General features: G+C 39.7%; 1 protein-coding gene across 6 annotated transcripts in view; it reads right to left on the bottom strand.

The window, feature by feature from the left end:
- The window catches only part of ppp1r12b (protein phosphatase 1, regulatory subunit 12B), a 25,186-nt gene extending 8,122 nt beyond the window's left edge, over positions 1 to 17,064 (bottom strand). For 2 of the 6 annotated variants that reach the window (XM_084917267.1, XM_084917268.1), the window contains exons 1-10: positions 16,880 to 17,062; positions 15,516 to 15,606; positions 15,237 to 15,431; positions 15,043 to 15,118; positions 14,107 to 14,216; positions 5,544 to 5,560; positions 5,304 to 5,433; positions 3,720 to 3,824; positions 3,511 to 3,561; positions 3,314 to 3,364 (exon numbers count right to left, since the gene is read on the bottom strand). In XM_084917267.1, the coding sequence (XP_084773393.1) occupies positions 3,314 to 3,364; positions 3,511 to 3,561; positions 3,720 to 3,824; positions 5,304 to 5,433; positions 5,544 to 5,560; positions 14,107 to 14,216; positions 15,043 to 15,118; positions 15,237 to 15,431; positions 15,516 to 15,606; positions 16,880 to 16,899 (846 nt within the window). In that variant the 5' untranslated portion in view covers positions 16,900 to 17,062. Of the gene's footprint in view, positions 1 to 388; positions 460 to 3,313; positions 3,365 to 3,510; positions 3,562 to 3,719; positions 3,825 to 5,303; positions 5,434 to 5,543; positions 5,561 to 10,501; positions 11,175 to 14,106; positions 14,217 to 15,042; positions 15,119 to 15,236; positions 15,432 to 15,515; positions 15,607 to 16,879 lie in introns of those variants that run through there. The other 4 variants (XM_084917270.1, XM_084917271.1, XM_084917269.1 and 1 more) reach the window with 4 other exon arrangements.

Here is a 17,064-nt window from a genome sequence, read left to right as displayed (position 1 = left end):
ACAACTGCAGTTTATTGATTTTGTTTATTTTATTGCATTTTTTTTAATAACCGCATAGACATCTTTTTTCGACACATCTATACCTCTTAAAGGCTACTGTTATTTTTCCTTTCCAGTAGGTGGTGCAATTTGATACTTATGTGGCAGCAATGAAACAGCTCCCCCATGTGGAGAATCTGATACTTGCTAAAAGTGAAGAAGTGACTTTGTGAGAGAGTGCAAGCCAGTTCTCTGAGGTGATGTGCTCCCAAAGCTTTTACGCTCTAAGCTACTGTTGAGAGGATAAAAAGTCCAGATGTGTAAACATGCCCCAATCTCTGGCACAACAGAAACATGTGAGGTGATAGGTACGTATCAGTCACACCTCTGTATCATAGCAACCACTCACCGTCCCCCCTTCCCTGAGACAGCTTGCCCTCAGGGCTGGTACCCACAGCGAAACCGCAGTGGGGCATCCTGCTGAAGGAACCATGACAATACGGGGGTCAAACATCTGCTGCTTATATACCACGCTGCTGTTGTACGTTGGAATTCTGCATATGTTATGCAAACCGAATTCCCGAAAAGTTGGGTTTTATAAGAATAAAATGCAGAGATTTGCAAATCTCATAACCCACATTTTAGTGACAACAGAACACGGAAAGCATGTCAGTGTTTGAACTGAGACAACTTTAATGAAAAAAAAAAGCATCCCTTCTCCTTTTAATAATAGTCCATAAACATGAATTGAGGAGACCAGTGTTGGACTTCTGGGAGACGAATGCTGTCCCATTCTTGTCTGATATATGGCTCTAACTGTTCAACAGTCCAGGGTATTTTTAGCTCCATGATGCACCAAATGTTTTCAGTGCAGGCAGCTCAGTTCAGCCCCTGGATGTTTTTACTACAAAGCCTTGTTGTTGTTGTTGTAACAGGGGAAGTAGGCAGTTTACCATTGTCTTGCTGAAATATGCAAGGGGCTCCCTGATTGTTGCTTTAAAACTTGTATGTACTATTCAGCAGTGATGATGCCTTTCCCTATGTGCAAACTGCCAATTCCATTTCCAGTCATGGCATGCTGTGTTCACAGATTGTAATTTCTGGAAGTGTTCCTGAGATCAGTGATTTCATGCCTGTTTTGAATTCAGTGCCACCTGAAGGCCCGAAGATCACAGACACCCAGTAACACTTTTGGCCTTGTCCCATGTGCGCAGACATTTCTCTAAATTCTCTGAATCTTTTGATGATATTATGTACTTTAGATGGCGAGATATTCATAGTCTTTGTAATTTTAACGTCGAGAAACATTAACCTGAAATCACACAATTTGCAGACACAGGTTGGTAAATAGGGGTGGGTTTTTATAATCGATTTATCGATTAAAATCGATTCTGGCTTGGATAACGTAAAATCGATTCATTAAAATCCTGAATCGATTTTTTTATATAAATTTATTTTGCCCGAAATGCCAGAATCTCTGGTGAAATCTCACAAAATTTCAACAACCACCAAACAGCTAAGACAGTAAATGAGAGCAGGAACACGTTTTCTGCACAAAGACTTAAACACACAGTGCAACCTGCGGATCAGAATCAGTTAGATGTCGCCTTTCTCACAGTCGGGGCTGAAACAATATTGACGAACCAGCAGCAAAAGAAGATCCAAACCACGCTTCACATAAACATAATCATGTATTCACTCTTACTTTTACTGTCTTGCTTCGACCACGATGCACAGCTCTCTCTCTCTCTCTCTCTCTGTACTTCAAGAACAGTTTCCTGTCTAAAAAGCTGTTTTCTTCATTATTCGCTTGCTTGTTACGCACAAGTCTACCGTTGTTTACAGCGCTGTCAGCCGACGTTTTTTTTTTTCGTTTTATATACTTCCGAAAAGAAAACCTAATTTCTGCCGTTCAATACTGAACAAATTTAAACTTTTTAAAATTATGCAAAATGCAAAACACTTAGCCGTGTCTCTAATAAAACCGCTGTAACTTCAGAGGTAATGTTAATATGTTGATTAATGGTTTTCTTTCATTTTTGATGTACTGCAGAATATTTTTATAAAATCCCAGGCCAGGAAAATCGCCTTCATGTTTTTCTGTGTTTTATCCTCAGCTACTTTGACACAAAGGCATCTGCTGTGATGCTTACACCTTTGATAAAGTCTTGCGTGTGTCAGCTTCCTTTTTATAGATACAAAAATATGTAAATGTACTGATCTGAATTATAATATTTCTGACTGTCAAAATTTCCCAGATTCAAATCGAATTGAATCGAATCGAATCGAATTAAATCGAATCGTGGATCGAATCGATTCGGAACCTTGTGAATCGGAATTGAATCGATTCTACAAATCAGTGACGATACCCAGCCCTATTGGTAAACCAATGCCATCGTCTGAGAAAGTCTGCCGCTCTAAAATGCTCGTTTTTACACAATCATGTTACTGACCTGTCGCTTAATTAGTTTGCAAATTGTTCCACCAGCTGTTTCATTTTAATATCACTTAATTTTCCAGCCTTTTGTTGGCTCCATTCAGACTGTCTTGAGATGTGTTCCTGCCATTAAATTCAAAATGAGCTAATATTTTTAATGAAATAGGAAATGTTTTCTTTGTTCAATTGTGAATAAAATACAGGCTCACAAGATTTGCAAATCAGTGCAGAGTGTTGTTATTGACATTTTACTTTAACTAGTTTTGTGTATTTTTTCCACAGTTTATTTTATGCTGGTTGGTTCTCTCGAGTAATCAAATTATAATCTTAATCGTGTAGTTTGTAATTGCTTCCACATAAATTGCAGACCATTTTTACTCAGGCCTGACATCTCTTTGTAGTTGTGCCCTGTGTTTCTTTGTGAGGCAGAATACACACAGAGCAACACAGGAATGTCTCACAAAAGCAGGTCTTTTGCTCTTGGATAGGGTTTGGTATTCAGCTGGAACTAGGTCACAATGTTCACCCCAACAGTGGGATAAGTGGAGCAGGGGAGCAGCAGCACAGGCTCCTCCTTAGCCTGGCAGGAAGTGGCCCAGCAGAACACTGTGGGTAATGAGCCTGAAGCACTAACCTTCTCTCTCCTTGACTCCAAACCCACCTGGCTAACCACAACTCTGCAGTGAGCGATATGTGTGTTCTGCTCTGTAAAAATACTTTAGGTGTGCTTGATTTAGAATGAGTGAAAGGGGCTTGGCTGGAGGTACCGGCAAGGAATATCAGTATTATAATGTTTTTTGGGGAAAAAACATCAATGAGACAAATTAAGGACAACTTGTTTCTGAGACAAAATAGATGCCATTTAAGTGAGTACACACTGTTTTTGCATGGACTGACCTTTAATTCCTCCTCCATGTCTGACACTCTTTTCTCAAGGGTTTGTTTTTCCTGTAAATAAAGAAAAAAAACTGAAGTAAGTTCTACTGGAAAAATGAAAGGCTATAAGACTATAATTTGAAGTAGACAAGGAAACTGATTGGAAAGAATGCAAAGATATGTAGTATTATCAAGGAGAAGGTTGTTAAGACACTTACCCTTTTTTCTGATTCAAGTGCTGAAGATCTTTCAGATATTGTGTCGTGTCTCTAAAACAGGGGTAATGTTATTGGGAGAAATTTATTAGAAGAACTGGTTTAAATTTTAATCATGACTTCACTGAAGAAGTAAAAAGTCAAATCTTTCTTCAAGCACACAGGAAGTGAAGGGATGAATGTGAGTTTTCTGTAGAATGGGCCAAAGGTACCTGAGTGACTTTCTCCAGTTGGGAACGTATCTTGGCTAGCTCTTGTTTGCTCTCCTGCAACCTGGACTTGAGTTTTGCATTTTCATGCAAAGCTTCTGCATACATCTAAAATGTTAAGAAAAGGAAAAATATAGGAATAGATTTGTTATAGAAATTCTTAGTATTTGAATTTTGATAACCAAAATATTAATGAAGATACAAGGCATAAAAGGAGTAACAACAGACAGTTTAAGTTGAACCACACAACTCAAACAATATGTAAGATCATTGGTTATATTTACATAAATACATTTTTTTTTTCACAATAGCAAAAGCTTTTTCAAAAAAACCCAAACCTAACATAATGTTACTTCTTTTGTTTCTGACTGTGATGTGACCAAACTGAGTGTGTATTTTTTGTTGATATCTGATTATGTTTAACCTAAAAGGATGATGGTGATGAATGCTTATCACAACTGTAAACTAATTGTAATGTCCTTCCTGATGCAACCCCAAAGGAATTTGTGCCTCCTCCCAGTAAATGTGTAAACCAGTAGACTATGGAGCCACTTTCGACTTGGGCACGGTCCCCGAATTTTAAGGAGGGGGAAGGGGGGTCTCTGTCTCTGTCGGTCCTAAAAATAATAATGTTCGGGTATGTTTATGGTTAGGGTTAGCATCATCTGTCAACATCTATTTAAGTAAATGTAGTAAAAGTAAATATAGAACTGTTAGCTTCTTCAAAAACCTTACATGTTCATGTCTCTCCATGTTTCCTGTTTTATTTTGAAAGCTCTGGTGTTTCCATGTTCAGTGTGTTTAGTTTTACTTTTCCCTGTGGCGTCGTGATCATTTTTGTCAGCTGTGTCTCCTCAGGTGTTTCCACTTCCCTCATTACCCTCCTGTGTATTTAAGTCCTCTGTCTCCCTCTGTTCTTTGTTGGTTCATCTGTCTGTCTTCATGTCAGGTCACATCAAGTCACAGAGTTTTTGCCTCCCTCTGTTCAAGTCCGTGTTCATGCTCGTGTTTGGTTTATTTCATAGTTACTTTGTCACATGTTCCTGTTTAGTTTCATGTTCTTGTCTCTCGTCATTGTTTTCACAGTTAGTTTAGTTTTGCCCCAGTTTAGGTTTCAGCTTACTTTCGCCTCGCCTTGTTTTTCAGTTTTTTGTATCAGCCGCATAAAGGCTCGCTTTTTGTTTGATCATCAGCTCATTTCTCCTGTGTCTGTTTTTGGGTCCGCTCCACAAATACAACATCAATCCCCGCCATGACAACATGAAGTCAACAGTATTGCCACTCTTACTGTATAGCGGCATTGCAGGTTCATAGTTCCATATACTGGTTTGATGCAATCTCAGTAAGACATACCTTCATTTCTGCAGATACTTGAATAGGGAATATTACAATAGTAAAATACAATTACAGGTCAGAAGTTCCTTTCTGACACTCGTAATCCCATGAAAGCCCAGTTACATTACTGGGACATTACACTACAAAAATAGATACAATGTGCATAAATATAAAGGCAAATTGTATCCAGGACTGCAGCTTTGAATCAGTAACATTAGAATGTGTTTTTGAAACTGAGAAAAGAGTTACTACCTTCTTATAGTCTTTGGCAGTGGAGTCTTGTTCCTGTTTATTCAGTGCAGCCAGCCTTGCCTCTCTGCGCGTGTATGAGCTGGTGCGGCCCAGTGACTTGTCTGTAGCACTCTCTCCAATGGAATCAAATCTAGAGGCAACACAGCTCTTAGCCAGTCTGGAAGGCAGCTTTATTTACAGTGTTTTTTCCTCTTACCTGTTACAGTTCTGTAATACAGAAGAAAAAAGCCCAAATCTTACCTTGACACTCTGTCATGCTGAAAAACAAGGAATAAGCCATGTTAGTTTGACTAGCAGCATGGAAACATCACACTGTGAAAATATTCTGTCACGGTTAGATCGAGTCCTGTTCATTTGATATCACCAAACAAAGGCTTGGCTGAGAAATATTTTCCATTTTGAGACAGCAGAGAACAAAAACAAAACTTCCAGTTGAATTATCACAACATGCAACTCATGCTTTTATTACATCCCAGCTGGACTATTGTAACTCCTTATATGCTGGAGTTAGCCAGACCTGCCTGGCAAGGCTGCAGTTGGTCCAGAATGCTGCAGCTCTTCTTCTGACACGTACTAAAAGATGTGAACACATTTCCCTGGTGCTTGCCTCTCTTCATTGGCTTCCTGTCCACTTCAGAATTAATTTTAAAATTTTATTGTTGACTTACAAAGGCCTTACCCTTTTAGCCATACCAAGGTCGAGGCTGGTTCATAGAGGCGATCGAGCATTTGCAGTCGTAGCACCTAAGCTGTGGAATAAATTACCCCTATACATCAGACAGGCTCCTACTGTCAATCTTTTTAAATCTTATCTTAAAACACATTTTTATTTACTGGCTTTTAATACAGCATGAGAGTTATTTGTTAATTCATATTTGATGTTTGCTATCAATATTCTAAGTTATTTTATTAGGTATTTTGTATTCTTGTACAGCACTTTGGTCAACGCTCCTGTTGTAATTAAATGTGCTATATAAATAAATAAACTATGTTCGGACGCCTTTGGTCCCAGATGGAAAAAGTGCATGTAGAAGTAGGATACAATTCTCCCCAACACTGCTCTGACAGGGTTCGCAGAGGTCAAACCTCCCCGGTGAGCCTGGTTAATCTTTTGAAATACGCTGCTGCAATGAGCATGCCTGCAGCACAAATATGACATAATGACATCAGAAGTCAAGTATTCCTTGCATGACAGGCTGCCATCTGACCTCAGACAACAGTCTGATATCAAACTGTCCTGGCAGGTCCCTGCTATGACTAGCCCAGTCTAAGTGGCTGCCAAGTTGCCTGTTGTGATCACATTCTGTGTTTGTTTCCACTTCACCAAGCAGCCTGGGCACTGTGCAACACGAGGAGTTGCGTATACATACTGTTCTTTGGCTGTATTTGGTTTCTGTTTTCAGAAATTACGTTACCTCAGAGATGTCCCTTTTAAGGGACCTATTTTTTATGGCTATTGACTGCCTTCCTGCATTACTTCATAGTCATGTGAAAAAGAACGTTTACACTATGGGACACTATGCAGTTCTGTGAAAAACTAAGTACGCCTCATGATCCAGTAGCTTGTAGAATCACCTTTAGCAGCTGTAACTTGAACTAACTGTTTTCTGTATGAGTTTATTAGTCTGTCACATTGTTGTGCAGGAGTTCTTGTCCAGTCTTCTTTGCACCGTTGCTTCAGATCACTGAAGCTGGACGGTACCTGTTTATGCAAAACACTTTTAAGGTCCCATTGTGTTGTGTCAATCAGTTTGAGGTCTGGATTGTGACGGTGCCATTGAAACGCCTTGATTCTGTGCTTCTGTTTCAGATTCGTTGGCATGTGTGGGATCATTGACCTGTTGTATGACCCAGTTTGGGCCAAGCTGTAGCCGTCAGACAGAAAGCCTCACATTTGGATGCTGCCATGTTCTTTTTTTGAAAGAACGAGCTTTCTCCTAGAAAGCCTTAAAACAAAACCCATACGTCTTCAGTTGTTTTCAAATAGTCGATACCAGCTATCATACTGACTGAGCCTTGCATTGCACTGGCCTTTCCAGGAATTTCACCCCATATTTAATCTCCATACTTAGTTTGTCAAATGACTGCAGAGAGCCCTAAACAAAACTGAACTAAACAAACACTTGCTGCCTTCAGCCGATAAATGTCGTTATGAGATGATGAGGAGAAATTTTTTTCACTGTTCATACCAGACTGGAAACAACAAGTAATATAGTGAGAGAGGCTGCCATGATGTGAGACCAGCTTGATCCGTGATCTCTGCTGCAGTCTCGTAAAACTTCCCTAAATTCATAGATTTGGAGTTGATCTCCAGCCAGGCAAAGAAATCTTTAAACACCTGTGTTTAGAAATGTTTGGCAATAAACATCAAGTGTGGTGGTCTAAGCTGTTTGAGACAAGAAGCAGATGTTAAAAGAATGATTTAGAAAAACAGTATATGTTAAAAGCAGTGGGTATTCCTGCATTCAGATTTGGTGAGTTAAGAGGAGATTTTACACAGCATCGTAGGAGCTGTTCCTCAGCAAGTGTTTACATAACTGAGCCACTGCTGCCTGTCCTTATGTGGTCATGTGCTTCAGCTGAGCTATCCAGGAAAAAACAGACCTCCCTGACCTCAGATGAAAAAGGGCTAAGGATGGAGTGAAGAAGAGCTCTCACTCACTCTGATCTCTTTGTGCAATAGCAAGGAGATTCCTCAATCAGATTGTGTAATCATTCATTAAGCAGCAAGTTGTAAGAATGCATTTTCATGAAGCCTGCTTTTGGAGATATGAACCAAACTGAACGCAAACCTATTTCACACTAAAGGATTAGGAAATTGGGGAAATTAGGCTTTTTTTTTAAAACTTAATACTTTAAACCTTGAGTGGGCCCTGTGGGGATTACACTGCCAGATTTTTGGGAAAAAAGAGCAAGTCCTTATACGACCAATAAACGCACAACATCCGCATTGAACCAAAGCCAGAAAATGAGCCATAGTTTGAATTCTACTTGTGATGGCAGCTGCACCAATCTGATTGCCTTGTTAGGAAAAATTGAGGGAGGAAGAAGTGCCACATGTAACTTAGCAAGGCAGAGCAGAAGAAGGAGGAGGAGATGAACAACAGTGTGTCAGACTGGTGAAAACAGCCTCAGAAACAGTGTTGGCTTTACCATGGGCACCCAGTAAACAGAACTGTTTCCAGTTTTATTAGCTTGCCTGGATCAACATCATCAGAAGTATACACACGCAAGCCACCTGCATGAGCTCACTGCTAGAGCGTATAAATGATAATGCTAACGTCAGCCAAGAAAATCATAATTAGCAGACTCTTCACACTCCTTCTCACTGCCTTCTCTTCCTTTCCACTTTCTGCCACAGCATCACTCCTTCAGAGCAGGCTAGTTGACTACAGTAGGAAAATCTGAGCTACACCAGTGTAAATGACACTACACTACACACACATAAACTCATAAACAAAATCTTCCACATTCACTCACCTTTCCCTACTTCTCTACAGTGTTAACTCTTTACACAACATCTCAGAGCTCCAGGCAACCAAGAGTATCTTCCTTGTTTTCAAAATGACCAAATCAAATGAGGAAATGGGTTATTTTTCTTGAGTAACAGTACTTGGAAACATTACTGCCTATTACGACATGTGTTACAATCGATGCATTAATTCATATGTATTACGATTACATTTAGTGAGTCCTACCCAAGTGGCCTATCTCTTCACACAATAGCATCACACGATAAAGCAAATGTGTGAAATTATTAATGGGGGGACTAATTTGAGTCATTGCTTTTCGTGGAACATCAGGTAATTTTTTTTTATCTTTCTGTGGACCTGCAGAGATTTTTACAGGAAAAGTGTTTTGGATTTAATGCAATTACTTGTTTGCATATTCAAGCATGTTTTAATTTGAAATAAACCTAGTGGGCTATGATTTCTGAATGCGGGGGAATGGAGAGCACATATTTCCAGAAATATAATGAAGCAGAAGTAGCAGAAACTATCTGATCTGACTATCTCAGCTATCCTAAATTCTTCCTTCTGTACAGCACGTGGCTTAATGTGCTTACTTACATTTCACCACTGTGAACATCTGCCAAATGTTGAGTGTCTGCCAATAATGCAAATGTGTTCCTGTTTACTTTGACTTCCTGCTGCACACAGCTGTAACACATATTACATTGGTACAATTATTGCATCAACCTGACTCCACGGCTTTTTCTCTCCCAGGAACACACTGCCAATTCAGATTGGGCTGGCTTCATGGAAAATTAAAGCCAGAGTTTCCCCGGCAGAGAGAGACTGACACTTGTTGAAATGCGAGCAAAAGAATCCAAACATCCACCAGAGGCATTCGCTGCTGGCAACAGTGCAATAATAATGAGTGTGTCTGTAGTGTTGCGTGACATTACTGTACATGCTTCTAATCAGACAGGATCCCATTGTGTTTGGTTTTTTCCCCTCTCTTTTCTTTCTTTCCCTTTAAATGTGCCTGTCACACAGAGTTCAGCTCAGTCTGATGCACTGACATAAACAGTCAAACTACGCCCGTGAGAATAAGCCACTTAGGCAGAAAAAAAATAACAGGAAATTACAGAAGGAATGCTTCAATCCAAAAGTCTTTTCCAGAAAATGTGATCAGACTCTCAGCACTTCAGAGCAAATACTTGCCTTGCTTTCACAAGCCAGCAAATAAGCTGTGATAAGTGTCTGAAGAGTTAGGCAAATACACATTAGTAAATGAACTATTAGCCTGTTGATCATATAATGATCATATAATTTTTGTTTAACTGTTAGTATCCCAACAGCACATGTCCAAACATATATACTGCTATAATATAAATCTATATATATCTATCGTTCAAAGTCAAAAAATCTAATAAATTAACTGACAAATTCTTTAGCTAATTGTCCGAACTCTTAAAAAGCCGCTTAATGATGCGTCCAGTTGTCTTAGATGAATCAACAAATCAGCCTGGTCTAAGGATTAGTCATCAATATCTACAGAAAATACTATTCTTTCTTTGACTTCACAGAGAAGTCCCTTTACAGATAAATAAAGAGTAAGATAAACTAAGAGTTGTGATATTAAAGTTATTTAAAGCCACTGGAATAAATTACCAAAAATTGCTACAATATCACAAAAAAGTATCACATTCAGTTTTTCCTGCAAAGGTGCACCGCTCTAGAAATAAAGCTTACTCTGTAGTTTTTTTCTGTAGGGGACGGAGACGATGGTGGCGATTCTGTCAGTGACTTCCTGGTGCGAGTCAGGTCCTTGGTGCGTGGGTAGTAGGATGACATTTCCCTCCTCTACCCCGGACAGGCAGATCAGCTTCTACTGTAACATTCACCGAGGCCACCACCAGATAACAGCTGCACACACGCACAGATTCCCTCAAGCAACAGGGACACAGATGTCCATGACCGTGCTCCTGGGGAATCCTCAGCAACAACAGGTGTGTGTGTGTGTGTGTGTTTATATGTCTGTTTGGTGTTTCAGTGCAGCCACAAACGTCCCAGAATGGACACAGTTGCTGCTAAATCTGGAAGGATTTCAAATGTGTGGTCACACCTTCTTCAAATCTCAGGCAGTTAAACAACAAGCAGATAAAAATGTCAAAAAGAACCACAAAACAAAATAATCTCTGGAGATCTAAAGAAAAAGAACAATTCAATGAAGAAAGCAAACGAATGAGTATCCCTTGTTCTGCTCTGTCAGCAGTGAAGTCCGCTATGAAATGCACAAAAGTCCAAAACAAGACAAGAGAGAAAAAGTTTGTTCCCTTTGCTGCCTCTTCCTGAGTTCCCCAAAGTTATACACTCTCTGCCATCTCCCTCCCTCTCCTGCTCTCTCTCTTCTGCTCCTTTCACTATTTGGTCACCCTCTCGGTCCCTCTGCTTCCCCAACCCCCAGCCCCCTGCTTCTCCCGGCTCTCTTCAGCTTTGGCAGCTTTCTGTGGCAGCCTGCCAGAGGCTCTGCTATGGACAGACTCGGCACTGAGGGCTAAAAATTGTCCACCGATGTGAACAGGGATAAGAGGAGGTGGAGCACAAAGCCAGAGTCAGGAGGGGGCTGAAGCAATTTGTGTCCTGGTAGGTCAACACGCAGTATCACCTGAGGAGCCATCAACAACTGTAAAGTGTCAAGTAACTCTGTGCGCCCTACAGTGTGATGGAGAGGGGACGTTGCCAGTATTAGTGCTACACAGTGTTAACACAGAGCATTTGTGACACATCTCCTCTTCCTGAAACTGAAATCTTGTTTCATTTTGCCCACAGCCGCATTGATTTTATTTTTAGTTTTATAAACCTGCCTATTGATAGACAGGTTTATAAAAAGTCAACATTTTATTAACGAATAGTTGGACATTTTGGGGGAAATATAAATTTTTGCTTTCTTGTCAGAAGTTATTTGAAAAGACTAACTGAATTCTCAGACTTGTGTGGAGCTACAGCCAGCAGCTTGTTAACTTGGCATAGCAAAAACACTCGAATAAGAGAAAAACAGTTCGACTGGCTCTGTTCAAAGATTCTAAACATGCCTCCCAGCATCTCTAAAACTCTCTAATTAACATGTTACATCTTATTTTGTTAATCTTTTTTCTCTCTGGTTGTTAAACAAACAAAATTTATGTTTTAACTAATGAGGCTCAGCGGGGACAGAACCAAACAGTGTTCCCTGCTTTTCCCTGCTAAGCTAAGGTAATCCGGCACTGGCTCTGACTTCATGTTGACCATACAGGTGGTATCAATCTTCTCACCTAATTCTTGGCAACAAAATGAACACGGGTATTTCTCAAAATGTCAAACTGTTCCTTTAAACAACCCAGCAGTAACCCCTTCATTTCATAGTCAGCTCAAGCTGGCTCATTGCTGTCTTCCTTTTATAGTGAGGTACGCAAGTGCCTCACGGTTCTCTATACTCCCTCATCCTTGCTCAGGGCAAATAGATAGAAGGCAAGATAGGACTGCGAGAAACTGAGCACAGACACAGGGGAGAATCAAAGAGAAGCTGATGTGTTGTGGCTTTTGGTTTAAGGCTGGAAAGTCACCCAGACTAGAAATCTAACAGGTCTTAATTTTCCAACCCAAGTACCATTGCCTGCATCTCTAACTTTTACAGTGCTTGAATTTTAAGGACAAATACCATGGATTGTAAGTTCTAACAAAACTGATATTGGAATTAGGTATTAGTTAGAGTAGTCTAGCAGTATATTTACATTAAACATTCTAACTTGGAGACCCTCTGGAAATAAGACATTAAACTACACTGGCACTGGTTTTGGATAGTTGTGTTGAGAATCTAGCCCAGCTGGAGTTCCTTCTGTCTGATCCTCACCCTTAACCTTAGGATATTCCATATGGGATGCTATGCTCATGCATTTTAGTAAAGCAGAAAATAAGTGGCTACCAAAGATCCCCTGAGTGATAGCAGAAATGTGGAAGTTAAGTTTGGACTACCACTCAGATCAAATTTCATAATGTATTCCAGGATAAAAAGAGGTATGTTTGAAGCGGCATTCTTGCTATCTCTGCTTGTCACCCTTAAGTACCAGAATCTCTATGTTGTCTCACTCTGCACCTGTCTTTTTGTCTGTTGTTGGAAAAAATCATAAAAAGAACTGCGGAAAATCTGTTCCGATAATCATGGAGTCACGCAGAGGTCGACTCTATTGATGGGCAGCCTGTCTAGCTTCTGGTAAAACGTCACTGCTCTGTATGATTATCACAGACAGATATAGTACCTGCTGAGATACTCTCGTATTACTGACAGATCTCTGTTTCAGATTCCAGCACAGGGTTACAGCCAAATCTCTGACCTGGAGTCAGCTCACATGGACACCACTTTCCATTCATACTGTATTACACCTAGGACATTCATAATCATCTATTATCAGGATACCATCTTGTATAAGTCAAAGCCTTGTCATCTATGTGTCCCCTTTGCTTCCATTTCTCAGATGGCTAGATTATCTAAAGTGAAACTTAATAACTGAATTGACAGATTTTACCCAGTAGGAGTAATTAATGATTAAATTTGTCAGTGCTTTTGTCAGGAGTGTTTCACTGATAGCATGCAGGTGGAGGGAGAACAGTAATAGTTAAGAATTTAAAGGAGAAAGGAAAGCCAATCACTCTGAATCCAAGGGTAAGATTAAACGGAGACCGTCTCAGTTTTGCCCAATATGGTATGGAATGCTGAGACACCTCAGCCATGTGATGTGAAGAATCAAAATGACTTAAAGAGAGTGGGGAGTTGGCTATCCAGACTATCTTTCTGTGAGATATTATCCAGCACTTCTAGTTACGGTACTCTGTGAACACATGCTCGACATTTGTGATTGCAGTACTTCTTAAAATATTGCATCAGAGATCAGAGCGCAGCTGCCTTTGAAGCACACTCAGCTTTCAGGTCAGGGAGGAACAGAATATGAACATGAAACAACGGTGCCAACAGATATTGACTTGCACACAATATTTAAATTAGAGTGGTGATGCATTTAATACCTCCATGGCATTGTCATGAATGCCAAAAAAGAGAACCACTTTGATTTTGTGAAGCATGAGAACTGATTATCACATTTTTAAGTTTAAAATCATTCCCAAGAAATTTCAATGTATCACACAGAAAAGCTTTGTAAATACTGGCCTCCACTGGAACAAGCTATGGATGAAAAATAGATTAGATTATCCTTTGACTCCATCTAGTGGTAGATGGGTAAAATGTTTTGTGAAACCACCATTCGCCTCTTGGTGTGTGTGTGTGTTATTACAATTAAAGTGCCTAGATGTTTTCCACCTACCTTTGCAATGTAGTCTGAGCCTTCAGTGTCAAAGCAGGGCCGTCTTTGTTGAGTCAGCTGTGCTGAATCTGCAATGTTCTGATTTTCATCTCTCCACCATCTCTCGCCAACTGGACACATAAAGGAAGTGTGTGTTTTTATTATTATACTAGATCAATACTAATAATGGAAAATAAAGACATGCTGTATGATTAACAAACTGAAGGCTAATGTTCAGATTAAGGTCTTCGTGAGTCTGAGCTCTCAGAGCTCAAAAACTTCTTAAACATTATCAACTCAAAACCAAAAAAAGTGATTTCATTCCTTTAATAGTGTTTTAAAACACAATTCATGTGATCTGAGTCTGCATTTTGTAGCACAGCCACTCCCAAACCACACACACACACACACAAAACAGCCTTCGATGAAAGGTTTTCTACCAAACTGTACTACTGTACCGTGTAAGTAAAGTTTATTTATATTGTGCTTTTTATAAACATATAAGTCACACAGCACTGCACAACAGTAAAAAAAAAAAAAAGAAACATAATTAATATCAATAGAGACGTATGTTAAATAGAATCAAAAATTTATAACAACATAAATAACAAAAGAATGTCAACTGGAGGCCTGATTAAACAGATAATAGTTACAGGGTAACTTTTATCACATACTTCACTACCTACAAAGTACATTTTAACAAGTTATTTTTACTTAAAAACAAAAAACAACAGTTTTTGTTAAGATGTTTGAAATGACATTGAAAGAACAGTCCTGAACATCAAAACTGTCCAGAAATCATTAGGTGGACTAACAGTCTGGATCATAGTGACCTGCTAGCACATTTTTTGTTGTTGATGTTGTTGTATTATATTTTATGGAACCCAGAACAAAACATATAGATCATGAAGCACAACAGAACACGACAATCAAAAGAAATTCTGATGTTTTTCTTACCTCTGAAGGAGCTGTTGCAGTAAGGCCGGTGCGGAAGGTCAGGCAGGATTTCTAATCTGGTTTCAAAGTTACCCTCCTGCACATTTGGAGTAAAATAAAGAAGAATACAGAGATAAATCATAAATCTCACCTAAAGCTTCAAATCAGCCACATCTGAGGCAGAAAACGATTTCTGAATAATTCTGTCTTGTAACCTCGTCCATTTGGCTCCAGTTTAGACTGACATCAGTTGTTTCTGTGTACTCTGTAACACCAGGCTGAACTCTTCTATCATCTGTTAAGCTCATCCGCAGACAGGACCTGTCCTCCAGTCTGCTGCTATCCTCATTTTTTCCATCTTCCAGGCTGCTGATCTTCTGAGCCTCTTTCAGGTCAGTCGGAGTCATACCCTGCAGGATATTCACACAGCTTCACATGTATGAACAGTTTGTTAAATCTTTCAAAATCTAAACGTGTGTCAACCATTCCAGTACCTGTGTTAACCTGCGAGTTTGTCTCGCATGGCGAGATTTTGCTTTTCTCTGAGATTCTGCTTCTTCATCCCTGACAGGGGTCAGATACGACCTGGGTCAGGAAAAACACACAAATGCATAGGTGTAATTAGTCTGCAAGAGGCCACAGTCATACATATGAAGAACCAATGTTTTAAATTAAAAAATGTAAAATCAAATCAAGTCAAATGGGACATTAAATTTAGTATCTAACTATCTAGGTATTACTAACAAAACAAAGCTACATATATGAGCAATAATAGACTATATGCCGCAATTTAGGTTTGCATTACAAACCTTAACAAATCCCAAATCTACTCACAAGCTTCCGAAATTCAGTAAAAATGTCTAGTATTAATTGTACACGGCATAATCAGATAAAATCAAATACATTCCACTATTATGTGGCCTTTATGTGACCCAGTGTTACAACAGCAAGTATGTTAAGCTGCTAACACAGCTTTTCTGTGATAGCTGAACACACTTCTGTACTTTCTAATTGTCTGTCCTGGCATTCTACTCTACCCACTTTCACAGGAAATCAGTGAATCAACATGCTCTGAAAAGATGCAAGCCTGATATCTATGGCTGTCTTCGTAGACACAAATAAAAAGCTGAGCAAGCATTGGTGGGGAGGCTCATGTTTTACCCACTGAACTGCTAGCACTGCCTCTGCTATGCTTTTACTGGTATTGATCTTTCAGTTGTGGAGTCACCCTGAATGTTCACTGAGATTCAATGGGCTGCTCGGCACAGCAGCACAATCTAGTCTATGCAAAGTTCAGGACTTGGATTCCATTAATGTGCATAATTCTACCGACTGATAAAGAAAATAATCAAGAACAAAAGAATTTAGAACCCAGTATAGCAGCCATCTCTGCTCTACTGGGTTCCAGAGGCGAATGCTGGAAAACCAGTATTATTACATGTTTTACATTTCGGTTTTATCCACCCACTCTTAAAAGCGAAAAAACTGCAAATTATTCCTCTCAGGCAACATACTCAAACAATTTCTTTTTAATCAGCTAGAGAAGTTAGCAAGAATAACAGCCTTAAGACAGTAATTACTAATGTACATTTTTAAAAAAGCTAATCAAATAGATCAAATGAAAATATGAATTTTCAGCCCCCTATGCAACAATCCCAAGGCTCCCATCACATTAGTTCTTAGAGGCCTGCAGCACCTGCACAGAGTAGCATAATTACTCTACATTAAGATAACAAACATCAGGCCTTGGAGCCTTGCCAAAATGGTCGCTTGACAGATTGAAAATCTAAAAATGAAAATGGCTAAATAAGAATCCATGAATAGACCAGCATGACTCAGCCCCCCCATTGAAACCTACCTGCTAACAAATGCTTGCATGGTCCCTGTGGAAGGTCAGAGACTGAAGAACTGAGACAATGCTGCAGGGATGAGAGGGAGAGGCTGGAGAAAAAAGGACTCTAACTGGCCAGGGTGAAGAGAGAGAGAGGAAGAGAAAAGGAGGGGGATGGGGGCACTTCCTGCCTGAATGATGCATACACAATC

Source organism: Perissodus microlepis, chromosome 20 (assembly GCF_051167445.1).
Source record: "Perissodus microlepis isolate ML-2025 ecotype Zambia chromosome 20, ASM5116744v1, whole genome shotgun sequence".
NCBI classification, from domain to species: Eukaryota; Metazoa; Chordata; class Actinopteri; order Cichliformes; family Cichlidae; genus Perissodus; species Perissodus microlepis.
Note: the sequence above shows the minus strand (reverse complement) of the source record. Positions and strands in the feature narration are given on the sequence as shown.